We start from the raw sequence: 18,687 nt of genomic DNA on the forward strand, positions 1-18,687 counted from the left end.
TAACAGTTGGTGTCCGTGATTCATTGTTCAAGTCGCAACTGTCAATTATTTGTCAGTAGCATGTCCGCCGGATATGTGACGTGTATTACGGTCGTAGATAACCTAGTTACAGCAGATTATTAGAATTAACATGGAATATTTTAAGAGTGGGTTAAAGTCGGTGCTTGGAACACCACAAGAAGGGTTGCAGCCCACAGGAGCGGAAACGGTGTGTAGTAAATGTTGTACTGTGCGATTCATACAATGTTATTGAATGTTACCGCACATTGCACAGCAATAGTGAGAACTAACCAAAGTTAGGAGGTCTAAGCCCATGACACTTGAACTTGAGAAAGCCTATTTTTACTAGAACATATTGTAGGTAATTCAGTTCATTTATTAATCAAATGTTCATGACTCAGGTTCATACTGTATAGGGTATTCAGTGTTCCCAGGACTTGAGATAATTTTAACAGCTGGTTTGTTTGTATAAATGATATACGCTTTTTATTTTGTCCTGTTTCGTACTACTGTTCCACTGTTTTTGAACCTGCTCTATAAGTTTACTTCATATTAAATGCAATCTGTTTATTATAAATGTAAAACCTTGTAAACAACACTGGTCTTACAAGTGGGTCTTCAGATTAACAGTTAATTTCCTATAATTAGTTTCAATTAGATATAACACTCAGCATAAAGAACCTGAATTTTCAACATCACAAATACCAAAGCCCACCATTGGACACAATGCAGAGTCAGTTCCATCCACCTTCCATTGTGACTTACAACCCACATCCTTAACATACATCTTAGTGTTATCCTTCCATTACATTGTTGAGCGATGATTGTGTTCTCTAAATTGGATTACAGTGCAGGAAACTGTGCTTCATATGTTGACATTTTTAAGGTTGAGAGGCTGGTAGATCGTGTTCGGTCTTCAACTTTGCTGGATGATCGGAGAGATGCTTGTCGAGCACTCAAAGCTTTATCACGAAAGTTTCGCATTGAAGTTGGAGCCCAAGGAATGGATGCTCTTTGCCAAGTGTTGGAAATGGATCGGGGAGACTGTGAGATTGTGGGATATGCACTGGACACACTCTGCAATATCACAGCCTCAGAGAGCTTTGAAGATGAAGGCAAGTGATAACAACAATGTAGAGTGGGAGGAGAAGTGACTGCATATTGGATGTGTTTGAGAAATGTCTGTAACAGTGATCATATTTTTAAATGTCTGTTATTTCTCGTAATAATGTATTCCTTTTTTATATCTGTTTGCTGGTAGTGTTGCAGTGTTCCTGTTGTCCTGTGAAGTTCCATAACACACATGATTAGCTCATTTTCCCCTGCAATATATGAAGTGTTATCAGTTTTACTGCATTAACATGATTGTGCATAGAAGAATTTTGAAGTGCTGACCTCCTGTTTCTGAATATGCCTTGCATAAAAATATATTTATTGACACGCAGTGGGGCTCTAATCATGAAATATTAGTATTTCTTTTAATGTTGTCTTTCATTTCTTGAGAAGAATATTGATTATTTATATAGGCTCTGTCTTTTAGTATTCCTCACAAATAAAAATTGCACAGATTCAAGTCTGAAGATCTAGAAGGCCACAATCTTCAAATTATCAAGTATGTGCTGATTACTTCTAGTGTAGCCATTGAGAAATTTGCTTTGTGGGCCATGGCATTGTCCTGCATGAAATAACTGTATTTTCTCTTCTTCTGTTAAATCACTGAAGTAGGGAGTTGGAATTAGTCAAATGTAACTGTCAAAGTTTATTATTTCTTCAAGAAGCATAGGCCCTATGATTTTGCTTGCACTCACTGTGCACCAAATTGTGATTTTAAGGTTGTGCATGGGATTTGCAGAATTTGAGTATATGTTATTTTGCTAAAAGTACCTGCTCTGTACAGCTACTAAAAGATGACTCAGTGAATGAAGCTTGGCTCAAATTGCAGCGATGATAACACAGTAATCGTGGCAGGTAGCATGCCAAGACTATATATTTTGAAGCTTAGGGACCTGATAAATCTACCACTCCATATGACAAGTATATTTTCACTAGGGATATGGTCCACTGCAAGCAGTGGGACATAAAATATGAATCTTGGTTTCATATCAGACTATTTTAAATTTCAGAGAGAGTCTTCCTCTTACTCCAAACATATGAATGCAACTAATCAAACATCACAGCTAATTGGTTAGTTTTCCCTTATGTTCAAAAGGTGATGGATTCAAATTCTGGCCTGGAGACCAGTTGCCTGATCTGAGCTTTGTTTTTGTTTTTCTCAGTCTCTCCAGCAAATTACCAGAATAGTCTTCCTTGGCTCTACAATCTGGTGTGGGTCTTCGCCACTTCCATTCAGAGGTTTCTTGGTCTTTGAAGTGTGCATTTGTTTGTAGTGAGTGACCATCCCACTGTCTCTGCACAATTTCTAATGAGTCACGATTTTTTGTCTGCTAGAGCCATCTAATACAGAATCAGGAGAGGTATGGGTGAGAAATGGCCACTGAATTTTGCTTATGAAACATCTCATTCATGCTTTTAAGGTTCTTTTATGTGCCGTAAATCTATGACGTGGGACCACCAGTTTTACTTCCCCTCCAAAGGAAGTTGTACTACAGATTTTTATCGCCCTTAAAAATCCATCAACCTTGGCCGTGTTTGAACCCGCGAACTTTGGGTCCAGTGGTGAGCACGCTAACCACTATTCCACCGAGGTCGACACCAGAATAGTAACTTTCCAAAATCATTATTAATTAATTATCTTGTCATTAGACACTTTGTGTTCTGAGCTGCAGATAGCAGTGTTAAATAAAAATAATGAATGCAACTCATAGAATGAAATAGGATTTCATAATCTCATCTATATGCTTTGTTTGGCTCTGGTACAATTTTGTTAAAGGGTCGTTCCATGTCAGATTATCACACTTCAGAGTCAACATTTTCATGACTATCTCTGATTCTAGTAATATTTTGTAAGCTTGTTGGGTTGTTTCCATAGGAAGTGATATGTATGAAATTTTACTTGTGTTCATTAATTGCATTTTGATATTTTAAGTATTCCTTAATTTTCCCTGATCCTGATTCACTGAAATGCTTATAACTCTAGTTCTGATTAAGGTAAAGCTCATTCTTGTACCAAGTGCGACTTTGATTTGGTATGTAACCTTACCTTATGAACGAATATGTTGCCAAATTTATGCATGTTTTTCCCAAAACATCTGTGGAAATATCATGTTGGGACATACAAGTGATGGGAAGATTACTTTTTTTTTTAAGGCTGATTTCACACGGACCACTCGGTAGCGACACTGAGTGGTCAGAACTGGTGTCTGCAAAGTGGCCATTGCCCCCACTGATGGCCACCACAGTTCTCGTAACAGCAGAATTATCAGTTTTAATTTCTCCAAAAAGTATCTCATCTGAACGTGTTCATTTAAAACAGTGGTCTGCAACACAACAAGCCACTTCCTGTGTGGTGATGGTGATATGAGACAAGTACAGTGTTTTGATTGGAACAATGCTCAGGCAACTTTTCATCCACCTATGGCTTGCTTACAAAATGAAATGATAGAGTGCGTCAGTTTTGTTGTTATATCACGTTGTTTGGAACAAGGTACTGTAGGTGTGTGTTTGTCTCAAAGTAAATTATGCAGCTTTCATTTTGGTAACTTGAAAGATTTAACTTAGATTTACTAATTTCCTAATGGTACTGCCTTGCAGTGTAAACACAGGAAAAATTTAATCAACCTCTGCTGTCAAAAATTATTTTGGCATGGACGCTGAATGGTACTTCTTTGCAGCATCACATGCAAATGTGCATGTGGTGGGTAACAGTTAAAAGGCAGGCTTCCAAAACCCTTATGAGGAGCAAAGCATGAAAACTTAATGTGAGTGGGCTGTTTTGAAGATTCCCTCCATCACCTTTGACTGTTTTGTTGTTGAAGATCACAGCTAAGAAATTATGACATTTGAGGAGAGGTTCAGGAAAGCTCAGGCTCTTCTAGGAACTCGAGAAGTGTGTTGTGTTATTCCTGTCTCAAAAACCAATTTGAGACCAAAGTGTTTCAGAAGAAAATGTGTTCAACACCACGTATATAACACATTTAGAAGATGAAGAGTATAAGACATTAGAGGATTTGTGACTTACGAATATGACAAAGTGGTGGCTTATGTGTACGTTACAAGTGAATGACAGTGAAATTAAACTAGCATTTTTGCATCCCTCTGGCTGCAGTAAGTCTTTGTGTGTCCTTTATCACAAGACATTTTGTGGGTTCCAGCTTCAAAAGTGCCTACAGTAGTGGATCCAGAAACTGCGATTGTATGCACATATGTTGCCAATGAAGTAGAATCCTGTTGTACCACTGAGAAACTAGAAACCAGGCTTCACAGACTGTAAATAGCCACTTTGACAGGTAATTTTTATGTAAATGAATATCTGATTTTGATATTTTAATGAATAAGTCTGCCAGGTGATTTCCCCATTCTTATTTATGTTGTATTACCTGTGTAGGACACTAATATTTAATCCAGGTTACCAACAACAATATATGTGCAGTCTGTAGTTGTAGGACAATATGTATCTCATCAACCCATTCATGTCCCAAAATGAAATTTTCTAACAAATGTATTTGAAGAATTACAGTTTGTTTTGGGAAAGACATGATTTACCCTTAAGGGCCAATAAGGAAATACATTGCATTAAATACTGTGTGATGTTTGTGAAATGAGACTATGTTTGTCCCCCTGTGTCATGGTATTTTTAACATTTTTATACATTCAAACAAATAGCACCTTGTGTGTATAATGTTCCCAAGGCTTGATAGATTGTCATAAATTCATTTGTAATTGAATCATCTACTTTAAGGCATGGGTTTTATTACTGACAACATTCTGAAATTTGCAAATAATTGTCAATGTTTAAAATAATTCTTTCCAAGTAGCCATTCTGTCTTTGTTGTTACACAGAATGCTAGTCAGATAGAACTGAAGATGCTTCAGAACACCCCTGCTTTTCCTTGGTATTTGATCTCATCAAGGTTAGTGTCCTGCCGGGGTGCCGATGATCTGACTGTCCATATACTCTAAGGATGACATTTGATGTGCTGCTACACTTCAGATGTCCATGAACTTATGAAATATGGCAATCTTTATTGGAGAGAGATTCCCACTCCTTTGAGGAGCTGCAAATGATATAACAAAAATCTGTATCGCATACTGAAACTATATACGACACACTACAGTTTATTGCTGTTTCCAGACAGATGATATAACACCTTACTTTGCCCTTCTCATTCATGCAGTTCAGTTAAGTCACCCTGTTTTAATTATTTTTTATGCATGTGGAATTCTTGTTCTTTGCAGTACCACACCACAGTATTTTCCTAGTATAAATTATTACATATTTGAGGGGAGTACAGATTATCCATACCCTATACAAATCATGACCATCCTTGTCATGTCACTGTTGTATTTGTAGTTGTCATTGTTGATTTTCTTGTTGTACAAATATCTATTTGAGGCATATAGTTTGTACATCAGTATCCCAAACTGTTACTTGTTCCTTTCTATGTATTATCTGAATACTATTCTATTTTTAATGACATTCTCTCTTTTTGTCAGTAAACTGAAAAAATCTTGTTAAGATTTGGGGTTTTTGTGGCAGTGGGTCCAAGGATTGTTGTCTTCTGGGTTGTCATGCCATGTAGTCTGGTAGAAGTTTACTAATGTTTCAGAGGTCCTTGCTTCCTCAATCATCAGGGCACATCACCCTGATGATGGAGGCAGCAAGGACCTCTGTGCCCTAATGATGGAGGCACCAAGGACCTCTGAATCGTTGATAATCTTCTAATAGATTACACAGTGCTACAACACAGAAGACAACCATCTTTGGAGAAATCTCAGTACCAAGAAAATGTCTTTGTAAGAAGGCCGTCTCTGACGATGCTCTATCTGTACAAATATTACATAAAAGCAAATGTATTTTCTGTATAGTAACATCAGCAAACTTGAAAGAATTTCAGAGGAAGTGGTCCCAGTTTATTTCGAGGTATTACCTGGTTGTTTGGCGAGGGAAACTGCAAGATCTTCAGTCAGGATAGTCTGTCCCATGGTTTAGATTCAAACCAGGAACCTCATGAGTACAAGTCAGAATTGTTACCATTTGAGCCAGCTTGCTTATCTTGATATTAGAGGACCTTATTTCTTTCATTTCATATTCTTATCTAATCCTCCAGCAGTTAAGACAAATAGAACCAAATTTTTCTTCATAAGTAATTATTATTTTATCCTGATTGGGCTGTTTCATGCAGGTGCTATAACTCTGTTTGAACTGATTGTTTCTGCAAGGTTTTTCTGTTGATTAGCTTGAGATAAGGTTCTCAGAACCAGCGTGGCACAAACTGCCTTATAAGTTTTGCATGAGTTATGCCACTTTTCATCTATGGATTACCAGTCATTCATGTCACTACCCATATAATGAGGCATGTTTGTTAGTGCACTGACAAAGAATTCTAAGAACAGAGACAAGATTGTGTATTGTTGAAGTAGCTTGTATTTTCCAGTATATGAAATAAAAAAAACATGAGAACAAAATGGAAAATGTATCTATAATAAGCTGCCAGTCTGGTTATTTTGAAACTTTGTTTTGAGGAAAATTGATTAATTCATAATAATATACATTTTATTGTAATTTTCTAGGTTAAAAATTGTAATGAATAGACTACAGTTTAGTTATGATTCTGTGTTTTTTAAAGTATTTAAATACCAATTTAATCCAACTGTGAGGTTATGCAAGGAAATTTAAATTCCCATATCTTAAAGGTTGAGTCTGGCTATATTTTTAAGATGTCAAGGTCACAGGTTAAGGTCAAATTTTAAATGTGCGCTACCATTTAAGGGCTTTCAAGTGGTACAATAATGAACTGTATATTTTTATAAGATAAGCATTATAAACCATTTTAGTGATTTGGAATGCAAGAAAATTTAATCTGGATTGAGTTTTTGGTCTTCATCCATTGTCTTGTGTTCTATAAAACACACATTGTTTGAAAACTAGATCTGTTTTGATCCTCAGGTATGGGAAAATGGATCTAATCTTCTCATCTGATCCCCCCTGCATGCTGAACTCCTACCACATCATTTCCATACTCACCATATTACAATTAAGTCTGAATATTCCTTATTTTTTAATTCTGATCTTCCTTGTAGACATACTCTTGACCACTTGGTGAACTTGAAACGCCATATCCAAAATTCATTTGTCCTATGCCAATACTGTCATGCTCATTCATTTCTGGATTGGTCACACCCACATAACAACTGGGCATCTGATACGTCAGTAACTGACACCCATTTATACTGTGGCGTAGTCCTTGCTCTGTTACACGTTTCTGGTTGAATGCCAACATTATAATTAAGAACATGTTGTTATATTCCATCTTCATGTCATGTTGTGCATCATGCTTGAGCATAATTGGCATAGTGTTTTTAATATGTTGGCATTTTTACAAGCAACAGGGCTGACCAGGTCAGTTTAACAGACGTGAATTTTTGTAATTTTAGATTTACAAATTTTTATAATGCTTTCTGACTTAGATATAGTTCCTGCTTTTATTTGTTTTACAATCCCTTGTTGGTATAACTTTGCTTTTTTTATATATATATTATTATCATATTCTGTCTACCATACCCCTTTACAACTCATCATTATTGTCTGATATAAAACCTTTTATGTTATGTTATCTTTTATGTAATTTTCTGTTTTAAACACAATTGCGTGATCAGGCCTCTTTTCAGTATGCCCTGTGGCCATTATTGTTGTTACTTTCAGTAAACTAACCTCGTATGCACCATGGAATGCAGGTGAATTGTACCCTATGACTGCTTTAAACTTCCACAGTATATAGGTGCAAATAGCCTTAGAAGCTGATATGCCTTTAAACAAACATGCATACACCCAAGCTGAATTTTATCAAAGTGTAATCTTTTTCCTGTACCCAGTTTTACCTGTCTCTGGCATACCTGAAATTGTGTTCTGTCACCATTATGCATAAGTGATGTTTTCGTACATTGACATGAGGGTTTTAACCTTATTATGACACTTTCAGAACATCCACACCTTTCCCCCACTTCTGTGGGTAGCTTAGGGGAGCAGTTTACAGAGATATTCATCAAACAGCATGATAATGTAGGCCTGGTGTTGGGGTTCCTAGAAGAGTATGACTTCCACGTCCGGTGGCCAGCAGTCAGATTATTAACTTCATTACTTGCTAACAAGTAGGTACAAATGCTAGTGTTTTCTTATTTTCTTCTTTTGAGGGTTTTTCTTTCCTTCTTTATCCCTCTCCTGGCCAGAATTGTTCAATTTATTGACATATTTAATGTTCTTTTTTGTATTACTGATACCGATATAAATGGGTTTATGACTAGTCATATTTGCCCTTTTTATATTCTCAATCTGGCTAAAATTAAGAAGTAAAGCTATTAAATTGGTCAGCTGTCTCCAAAAATGCTGTTATGCAACAAAAATATTTTTGTTGAATTTTGTGTTATGAGTAAAACTTTAAAATTTCCTGTCGCTGTCGGCTTAATTTTTAATCTTATTCGCCAGAATTGAATAACTGTAACTACTCAGAATTTTTTCTGTTGAATACAAGCATCAATATAGTTTATGCAATCACTTTATTCATTATCTTTTACTGTGACCATTTTTCATGTTTGCACCTAAGCCTAAGAGTGCAGAGTTCCACTTATGCGTAGAATCACTCGCAGAAACTGAATATAAGATATGGATTGTGGGTGGTTACACTGAAATTCACATATTAAGTAGACTTGGAAGTGGTATGCTCCTCTGAAACATTGGTAACCACATACAGGAATACACTACTACAATACAATGCTACTTTTCTCCTTCTTGTTCTTGAGTGTAGCTTCAGTTTTTTTATTGTGGTAAATCAGTTCAGTGTTGTCATTCCCATTTGTTTCAGACCAAAAGACATCCAAGAAATAATCCTCGTGAGTCCAATGGGGGTGTCGAAACTCATGGATATCCTCGGGGACAGCCGGGAAGTGATCAGAAATGATGTGAGTTGAGACAAGTGATTGCAACCTTCCAAATAGTTACATATTCTTCTTTTGAAGCCTGTTATTGTGTGTGTTACCTGGACCAGTTACAGATCCCAACGGCTGAATGATTGTTATGAAACTGTGTCATGATTAGCATGCCGTGGGAAACAGTCCAGTCTGAGTGCTTAGTAAGTCTCATGTCAGTGATGTGGCATGTATTTACTTTTTGAGGTGAGACAACATTTATGCTGTTCACAGTAGAATACTGACATTTTCTATTCCGTTAGATTTTCAAGTTTTCCAAATTTTGCTTAGGAAAATAATAATATCGTAGCTGCATGAAATATTTTGGTTTGATGAGCAATTGTAGCTTGTCATGTGAAATTTTTATGTATGGGAATTGACAACTAATGTTGCCACTGACCACTGAATGTGGTGACTTTCAAAGTACTTGCCATCTGACTTTGACAAAGTATTTTTCAGACTTTGTATGGTGACATTTTGTAAACTCATAGACTAGTAGTGTTGGTCCTTTTGAAACAGGAACTTCTGAACTCTACACCACTCCAGTTGTGAATGGGTTAGCAGGTATACCTAAACCAGAGCCCCCCCAATCAACCAAGTGTCCTTCTGAATTTGATTAAAGGTATTACAGACACTCTTTTTTCAAGTCTTGTCACATTTCTATGATGTTTTTTATACAATATAAAATAATGAAATCAGGTTGATGGTTCAAATGTAAAAATATTTTGCTTATGTTTTCCTTTGAGGGAGATGTTTTGTTGATCGTGGGAACCTACGCCTTAACGTGGGGGCTTCTCACTTCACCATAGGTGAGGGAAGGGAAAAGCATGCAGAAAAATCCACGCTGGATGTGGTTAACCTCAAAATACAACATTTTTGGCCAAGGGACCCAGCACCGTACCCATAGACCATGAGGTCTCCACAGTAGTTCATGTGGTTAGATTCAGCATCTTTACAGACTGGTTCAGTCTGAAAGAGTTTATGGCATACATAGTGGCATGTTATCATAACCTTTGTCCTGAGTTTGAGATTGATGTCTGTACTCAAAGCCACGGACCTATACCAAGGTTCATTATATTTTTCATATGGTGATCATGTGCCAGTTGATGCATTCTGTTAAATATGTGAAGAGTCAGTGGGGGTGATGATGTTACAGGCTTTGCTACTGCTGATACAACTTACCAAAGGCAATGCCAACATTCAGAAGATCGTAGCGTTTGAGAATGCATTTGATCGCCTGTTTGATGTAATCTCAGAGGAGGGATATGCGGATGGAGGGATTGTTGTTGAGGACTGTCTACTTCTTATGCTCAATCTGCTTAGGAACAACACTTCTAATCAGAGTTTCTTTAAAGAAGGTAATGTATACTATGGCGTGTCTGTGTGTCTATTGGCCTGCCCTATCTGGAAAACATGATAGTTTAGTCAGTAATGTGATGGACAGTTCCTAGCAAATGCATCAGCATTCGATTCGGAATATCTAGGGACTCGTCGGAAGATAGAAGGAGGGGTGGACAAATATGTTCAGAGAATGAAGATGTCCATTTACCTTCATGTTGTGCTGAGGTTAAGAATGCATGGAACTTCCACACCCACTACTCTCCTTCATTCTTACGTGGTATCATACTAAGTGCAGGATTACTTTTCTTTATGTATGTCATAGACAATTTCCTTTGTTCTGTCTGACACATTTACTGTGGTATGTAGTGGAATGTTCTAATATATTTGTATGAAGTGGCAGCCATTTTTCATAGACACAATCTGAAAACATTATTTTATCATAAAGTTTAGTAAGAAGTTCCAATATAACATGTATCAAAACTCTTTTAACATTGTATGCACAGCTAATCACTTATAAAGTAGCAGGGAGAGTAGGGAAAACCAGAAATATTTAAAATTATTTACTATCTGGATTTATTCCATCATCTGTGTTTAAAAGAAGAAACCACGACATTTCGGAAACTGGCTCTGTGTTCGTCTTCGGGCTGAGGTACCTACTCAGTTGGGTCCTTCAGATTGAGCTAATAATCTGCCATTGTCAGAACCCTTTAGAATTGAATCAGCAGAAATACGAGGGGCAGTCAAAAAGTTCCCGGAATTGTGGTATAGCACTGTAATGGTAGGACATATGGCAACGCTTACCTAATCACCTTCAAAGTAGGACCCTTGTGCGCGCACACACTTGCTCCATAAATCCTGCCATTGTTGAAAGCACCGGCGGAAGGCTTCATTTGGAATCTTCCGGAGTTCGGCTGTCGCATTCAATTTGATGTCCTCTGTGGTTGCGAAATGCGTCCCCTTGAGGCCCATTTTCAGAGTAGGGAACAGCCAGAAGTCGCTTGGAACAAGATCCGGAGCGTATGGTAGTTGGGTGATGACGGGAATGCTTTTCTCGGCGAGGAATTGCTGCACAACCAGCGATCTGTCGAATGCGACGGCCGAACTCTGGAAGATTCCAAACGAACCCTTCCGCTGGTGCTTCCAACAATGGCAGGATCGATGGAGCAAGTTTGTGTGCGCACAAGGGTCCTACTTTGAAGGTGATTAGGTAAGCGTTGCCATATGTCCTACCATTACAGTGCTATACCACAATTCCGGGAACTTTTTGACTGCCCTACGTATTGTTCACAGGTACCTGTGAAAATACATTTGCACAGTGATTACTGCTTTCCTGCTTAAACATTGTACTTGTATGTTGTTGATGTGAACATGTACTTGCATTAAACATTGGATGAGTAGTCTCCATTTTTTTATACAGGAAGTTATATTCAGCGGCTGGCACCCATGTTTAACTTGCCTCCTGAAGGAGACGATACAGGTTGGTCAGCACAGAAAGTCAGTAATGTTCACTGCATGTTACAAGTAAGTATCACGTCCTGAATTCCATGGTACTGAATAATAGCTTATTGTTATGTAATATTGAGTCTTTACATTGTAGTCTCAAAGTAAGACACCAGACTCATGTTCAGAGTGTTCTAGTTTCATGCCTTGGTGAGATCTGGGTGCATGCTTGTAAGTGCACTGATCAGAGTCTTCTTTACCTTTGTTTGAACTTGGATTTGAAGATTTCAAAATGTACCAACCCTCGCTGTGGTTCAGAACACATGTTAAGTTATAGGTTTCCTCTCTTGGTAACCATTCAATCACTGTCAGTAACAGAATCAGATTCTTTAATATTAGAGATAAAAAATTGATCCCTTCACTTTTTTGGGTAGATGAGGAAGTTTGTAGAACATAACTAAATGTGTTTGAGTGACTTTTAATTAATAGGTTACATGGATAAAGAAATTGTGTCTCTTGCCATTAAAACATTGCGTACGGAATTATTTATCCTTGCTGACATTTCAGTGGTTTGCCAAGACATGTAGGCAGATGCTTCTTAAACCTCCCATGAAATTGGTATTGCCAAGTATACAACTTACTGATTTTTCAGCATGATACAGCTCATTGACATAAGTTCTTTGTGCATTGTTTTTGTGGATCACTTATTAGGGAGCTTTGTTAGAATCTTTGAACACTTTCTGTTAACCAAGGTCATTAACAAACTCCAGCCACCTTCTATCCTCACATTCTGTTTCCGTAAGATCAGTCTTATTACCTCATGGTAAAACCTTAAAGATACACACAGCTAATACCAAAGCTTGCCCTAGGACACACAATCCTTAGCCACTTCTATGTACGTCCCATCCTCACAACCTATTTTCCTAAGATACATACTATTAATTAACTAACTGTTGTATTAGAATGTAGGATTTGAGGTTTTCACGGCAGTGAGTCAAGATGGTTGTCTTCTGGATTGTTGCGCCATTTAGTCGGGTAGAAGTTTACTGACGTTTCATGGGTCCTTGCTGCCTCCGTCATCGTATTCTTGTTGGTGTTGGTCATCTGGGTTGTAATGCCATGTGGACTTGCAGGTAGATACCTATGTTTTGGAAGAAGGTACTGCCTCCATTATCAGGTTTTACCTACAAGTCCACATGTCATTAAAACCAACAGTTACATCTTCACTGCCTTGAGCACCCCAAATCTCACATGTTACTTATATTTATTGTGAATTATGACAAACTGCCATTTTCCTATGCTCCAAATGTTTGTTCTTCATCCCTTCACTTTGTGTTGTAGGTAGTCCGAACACTGGTAATGCCTGGGAATCCTGCTCAGGTGACGATGTCTTCACAGAAGGCAATGAAGGCGTGTGGGTTGCTGGAGATCCTCTGCGGCATTCTGATGGCAAGTGGTGTGCCAGTGGACATCCTTACTGAGACCATCAACACTGTAGCGGAGGTGATCCGAGGCAACCACGGAAACCAAGAGTATTTTGCCAGTGTGATGGCCCCATCAAATCCTCCCAGGTGCTTTACTAGGAAAACTGAGAACTGGTGCAATTTTCACAGGTGTACTAACTAGGCTTTAAACACATGGAAATGAAGGTTCGGTTTGGAGAGTAATTTCACATTCTGTTTACATCACTAATTTATGAACTTTAAAAGGTTGAACCAGGTCACAAAATATTGTAAATTACAGAGAAAATACTTGTTATAAATGACTCTGTGTTTAACAGATCATACAGTAATGTAACATTTTGATATTCAGCCCTTGCTGTCTCTTATTATGAACCACCTCTCAGTTCTTATGTATCGACGAGATGCATTTTTGGTATTAATTTTCTGAAGTATGCCTGTATGTCTAACAGTCCCTTAATTACTCAGACAGATCAGCTTTGAACTCAGGACATGTACTGGAAAAGTGATGTTGAATTTCTTTGTGTGCAGGCCTGCTATTACGGTTCTTTTGATGTCAATGGTGAATGAGAAGCAGTCATTTGTGTTGCGCTGCTCTGTTCTCTACTGCTTCCAGTGTTTCCTTTTCAAGAATGAAGTTGGACAGTCTCAGCTTGTGCAGACCTTACTGCCATCTAGCACAGAAGGTATGAAGCATTTTGGCAATGGTGGTTGCAGGCAAATTGCAGTGAGTGGAATCTGTGCTCTGCAGCAAGATTTGAGAACAGATTCACAAATCTGTTTTTGAAAATTATCATTACTTGTTGTGAATCAAATACCAACAATTCTCAAAAAAGTTGGCCCTCTCAGATACATTTGTTTTGACCATTTTGAAGGAAAAGGCCATACTTTTAGAACGTAAAAATTTCTGTATATGAACTTTGGTGAAAGTGTTCAGTACATGTTTATTTGTACACTTAAGGACATGTTCTGTGAGCGTTTTGCGCTACATGTCTATATCCTGGCCAGTTAATAGCAGTTACAAGGGGGTGGTCTAGTTTGTCAGGTCAAAACCTCATCTGAAATTTCCTCATTTACACAGCCCATCTACTGATGGTTATATATATACAGCTGCCAATATATGGTGTAAGGGTGTGAAGAAATTGCCACTATGTACAAATGTGACAGTAGCACACCAAACAGTGGCCCTGTTCTCCCGTGTATTTGAATGGAGTGGGTGGACCTGATACTGTGAAAGACTTGATAAATATTGTGTGTGTGCACATACACGCGCGCGCACACAAACAAACACACATATTGAATAAGTACACACGTAAGAACTGGTGCTTGACTTACATATATGTCCACAATCCTACGTCGTAAGGCCTCACGATATGAAGGGCTTCAGAAAAATGCATCAGCCTACAAGTTTTATTGTGTAGGAGTTGTGAATATGTATTAGTATTTATAAATAGCCAACATCTTAAGGTACGTTTAGATTATGCAATGTCAACATGTCTGTGTAGACGTGCAGAAAGTATACATAAACATATCTCCATGATTGGAATTTGTAAAAAGTCTAGTAAACAAATTTTATCACCCAAGAAACCATGTTCTGTAAAGAGCTAACTGTCAAACTTTTTAAAAACCAGAGGAACAAGAAGTATTATTTTTACATTATTTCTAACCCTTGTAACATTGCGTCTATGGGAAAGTAAGTTTTGATTAACAGTGGAGTTTCGGTTATTGTATTGTAATATAAAATCTGAATACCGCTGATCTGTTGAACATTTGAAAACAACGTACTGTGATTTATTATTAACATTTTTGTGTGTGTGTTTATATGACCATGTGCTGGTTACAGTAGCAAACTTGACAACAGGCCAGCTTTTGTGTGGTGGGCTGTTCAGTGGGGATTCCCTGTCTAACTGGTTCTCTGCAGTGGCTCTGTCACATGCTCTGGTCGAGAACCCGGCTCAGAAAGAGCAGTTGTTGCGTGTGCTGCTGGCAACCAATGTTGGCAGTCCACCCATCTCCCTCCTCCATCAGTGCACCATGCTGCTGCAGCAGGTAGGATTGTTGCAGTTGGATCAGTCAGCAGATTCATGACGTCATATAACATTTGCCTTTAAAGTAACCACGCTGTTGTTTCATAAGATTCTCGTGTTGCTGCTTTCAGTTTTTTATTTCTTTCTCTCTTTCTAGGAAGTGGTTTGGAAGCTTAATGTGTGTTTCAGGGCAGCAAGATGCAGTCAAAGTTGGGGCTGCTAATGCTGCTGAGTACGTGGCTGGCACACTGCCCCCAAGCTGTGAAGCAGTTCCTTAGCATTCCAACGAGTATCCCATACCTAACTGCACAGGTAGGCAAGTTACAGCCCTTGCTCCTAAGTTTTGATGCATGAACAAAATATAGCATTCAGTTACGATCTTTTGTCAGAATTCATTACTCTCTTAGCGCTTTCTTTTTTATGGAGTAAGGAGGATAGGGGATATCGTTATCGGGAGTTCCCATCAGCAAGCATGCTACAAAGACCAGATTTGTTATGTAGCAGCCATGAGGTTGAGAGCAGAGATGGCTCTTGAAATGTTGGCAGAAAATATGGTTTATTCACTATTCAGCCACCTGACACGGCTGGTAACCCAAGAGTCTGTTACACACTTGTGATTAATGTATTCCCATTATCCTTCTTCCTAGACCACTTGCATTTCCTACAGGATGAGCCACCACTTATTCTGGAAGATATTTCTCTCTAGGCCAAATTAAACAGTGTCTGCAACATGACAGTGCTGCGCCTCATTTTGCTGTACGAGTTGTATAGTACTGGGATCAGTTATATATGTTTGTAGGTGGCAGAAATAAGCAAAGTAGTACCACCAAATGCATGGTAAAGCACTGTAAACAGGGGAAACTCTCTTTAATACCTTAGATCTGTTATGGCATGTCTTCTTCATTCCAACTGACCATATGGCACAAAAATAGAGCATCAAAACTCAATTTAGACATGACAGTTGAGCACTCTTAAGGTACAATTTGGCTGCACGCGACAGAGACAAGTGACCGAGGCAGGCGACAGAGTTACGAGACCGAGACTGGTCGCTTCCTGTCTGCTCTCTGTACAATCGTATGAAGTACAATTACGAGCGCGAGACAGAGACAAAGCACAGGAGACCGCTCTCGGACCAGTAGTGTCTCGCGACGGGCTCAGGCAGCACGTGTGTTGTTGAGTAAAATAATGGCAGAAATTAAATTTACTGGTGACCAAGATGAGCAATTGGTAGAATTGGTAGCAGAAAACTGACCACTGACCACTGACAGAAAGATCCTTCTTCGCGTCTGGTTTTGAATATTGAACTCATAGGTTTTCTTTGTTTCTTTTGCAACAAATAACACAGCAACACATCATCTTCTTCGAGTAACATTTTTAGAAGCATTTTTGTACTCATTTTTCACAGAATATGTGCACGTATGTCTCAACAAAACAAAGAAAACAAACACTTTGCCGCATGTCTCAGTCGTCACCTCAAAAGTGTGTGGCGACAAGCTTCGATGTGTCCGTCTCCCGTCTCTGTCGCCTGCCTCGGTCGTTTGTCTCTGTCGCGTGCAGCAAAATTGTACCTTTATGTGTGTGACATTAGTATGGCTGGAATGAGTAGAGGGGACAAGATTAAAGGTAAGTTCAGAATGGAAGAGTGGGAGTGAGATTAAGGAGAAGGTGAAACAGGTAGGATGAGATTAAATTGATATGGGATGGGGGTAGCAGTATGATCTATGAAGCCTAAGCTGCAAATGGCTCAATACTAAAACACTTGAACTCTTACTTTACTTTTCTATTTCTCATTACCTGTTATTCTGCTTTAGAAAACAACTTCCTTGGCCGGCAGCCAATAGGAACTTGGCACTTTGTTGCTACCTATGCAATAAGCAGAGGCTCAGTTATGGACCCCCCCATACATTGAGCTGTTTGTGTTCTGTTCTCACCTGCTCAAGTCGACACACAAATTGGGGCTGGTAACAACAAATGATTGTTTACCAAACCATGTAGGAGTAAATTGCAGTCTTACTCTCTGTTTTGACTCTTTCGGAATAATTTATTGCAATGGAAAGAGTTCGTTGCTGATGCATCTGTTATATGTTTCACAGGCTGGCTCGAATGAACATGATGACAGTGAAGAGTTGGTGCAAGGGATATGCGCATTCCTCATGGGAATTTGCATCAACTTCAATGATGACACCGTTACCACCTTTTCCAAAGTAAGATTGCCAAAAAAGAACAATCCTTGTCTCTAATGGTTGGTGTGTTTTTGCAAAATGTGCATGTCAGTTGCCTTCAGTTTGCTTTGTGTGAACTTACGGCAACAACGTGTAGCATGGCAGACTTTTTTGTTGTGATTGATGTACTCTCTTTTGTGTTTCAGAAGCTGTTTTACCAAGCTTTAAACAAAACTTGATGCAAAAACCCTGTTTTCTTGAATCACTCGTGTGAACAATCTCAAAACATATGTGAGATTTAAGGTTTTCATTATGGTGACAGTTCAGATTGTGGTCTTCTTAGTTGTGCCACTGTATTGTCTTCTATGTGGTTACAGCTTCACATATGTGATAGACTCAACATAGAATGGTGTTCATAAGGGAGACTGACTACTCCTCAAAGTATCAATCACAACAAAAATTGGAAGATGTTTGATATTAGCAGTGGTGTCATTGCAGGAGCATTCTCATGTAAACTTTTGGTCTCACCTTATACATTTGCTGTAGAAAACATAACCTACTTTTTCATTCAAGAACTTCATTGAAGAATTGGTAATTACACACTTGGTAAAGAAATTGATTTTATGGAACCTAAAGGTGTGTTAAGGAAAAAGTAAAGCGTCTCGCTACACGCCTATTGGCACTTGGGGGTTGGAGGTATAGCTCCTACTCTTTCTTGACCTCGGCACTAGATGGGGGTGAGTGGTCAGCATCACGCCCCGGCCGCGCTTTACTCCCCAGAAAGGGCCCCGGTACCCATTGGATAGGAAGCTGGGTGGGCCCCAGAGCCGGTCTGGACGCAGAGGCTAGAGGAAAAATCCTCTGCCCACATCAGGGATCGAACCCCGATCGCCCAGCCCATAGCTAGTCGTTATACTGACTGAGCTATCCCGGCTCATAAAGGTGTGTTACTGTGTTCAAAAAACCCCGCAGTTGAACTCGGTTCACTTATTTATGCCCTGTTTTTGTAGTGTGCATTTTAAGATTAGTCTGCTGTCTGTGACCAGGTCTTACATTTCGTATTTCTTTGAGGTTTTCTGATGAAAATTTATATTCATTTCCCTTTTACTTGTGTATGCTACATATGCCTGTCTTTATCTTAATTTATTCACCCTGAAGAGTACAAATTATGAATTT

At 38.7% G+C, this 18,687-nt stretch overlaps 1 protein-coding gene across 4 annotated transcripts in view; it reads left to right on the forward strand.

Moving 5' to 3' along the window:
* The first annotated feature begins 9 nt into the window (after nt 1-9).
* Nucleotides 10-18,687, forward strand: part of p115 (General vesicular transport factor p115) — a 31,392-nt gene continuing 12,714 nt past the window's right edge. For 3 of the 4 annotated variants that reach the window (XM_022069568.2, XM_022069569.2, XM_022069570.2), the window contains exons 1-11: nt 11-208; nt 887-1,115; nt 8,100-8,268; nt 8,979-9,075; nt 10,238-10,439; nt 11,840-11,943; nt 13,204-13,433; nt 13,854-14,008; nt 15,166-15,371; nt 15,539-15,661; nt 17,443-17,553. In XM_022069568.2, the coding sequence (XP_021925260.1) occupies nt 131-208; nt 887-1,115; nt 8,100-8,268; nt 8,979-9,075; nt 10,238-10,439; nt 11,840-11,943; nt 13,204-13,433; nt 13,854-14,008; nt 15,166-15,371; nt 15,539-15,661; nt 17,443-17,553 (1,704 nt within the window). In that variant the 5' untranslated portion in view covers nt 11-130. Of the gene's footprint in view, nt 209-886; nt 1,116-8,099; nt 8,269-8,978; nt 9,076-10,237; nt 10,440-11,839; nt 11,944-13,203; nt 13,434-13,853; nt 14,009-15,165; nt 15,372-15,538; nt 15,662-17,442; nt 17,554-18,687 lie in introns of all 4 variants that reach the window. The other variant, XM_022069571.2, reaches the window with a different exon arrangement.

Source organism: Zootermopsis nevadensis, unplaced genomic scaffold (genome assembly GCF_977971745.1).
Source record: "Zootermopsis nevadensis isolate Lab colony 2312 unplaced genomic scaffold, Znev_1.0 Znev_ptg000030l, whole genome shotgun sequence".
In the NCBI taxonomy this organism is placed as follows: Eukaryota; Metazoa; Arthropoda; class Insecta; order Blattodea; family Termopsidae; genus Zootermopsis; species Zootermopsis nevadensis.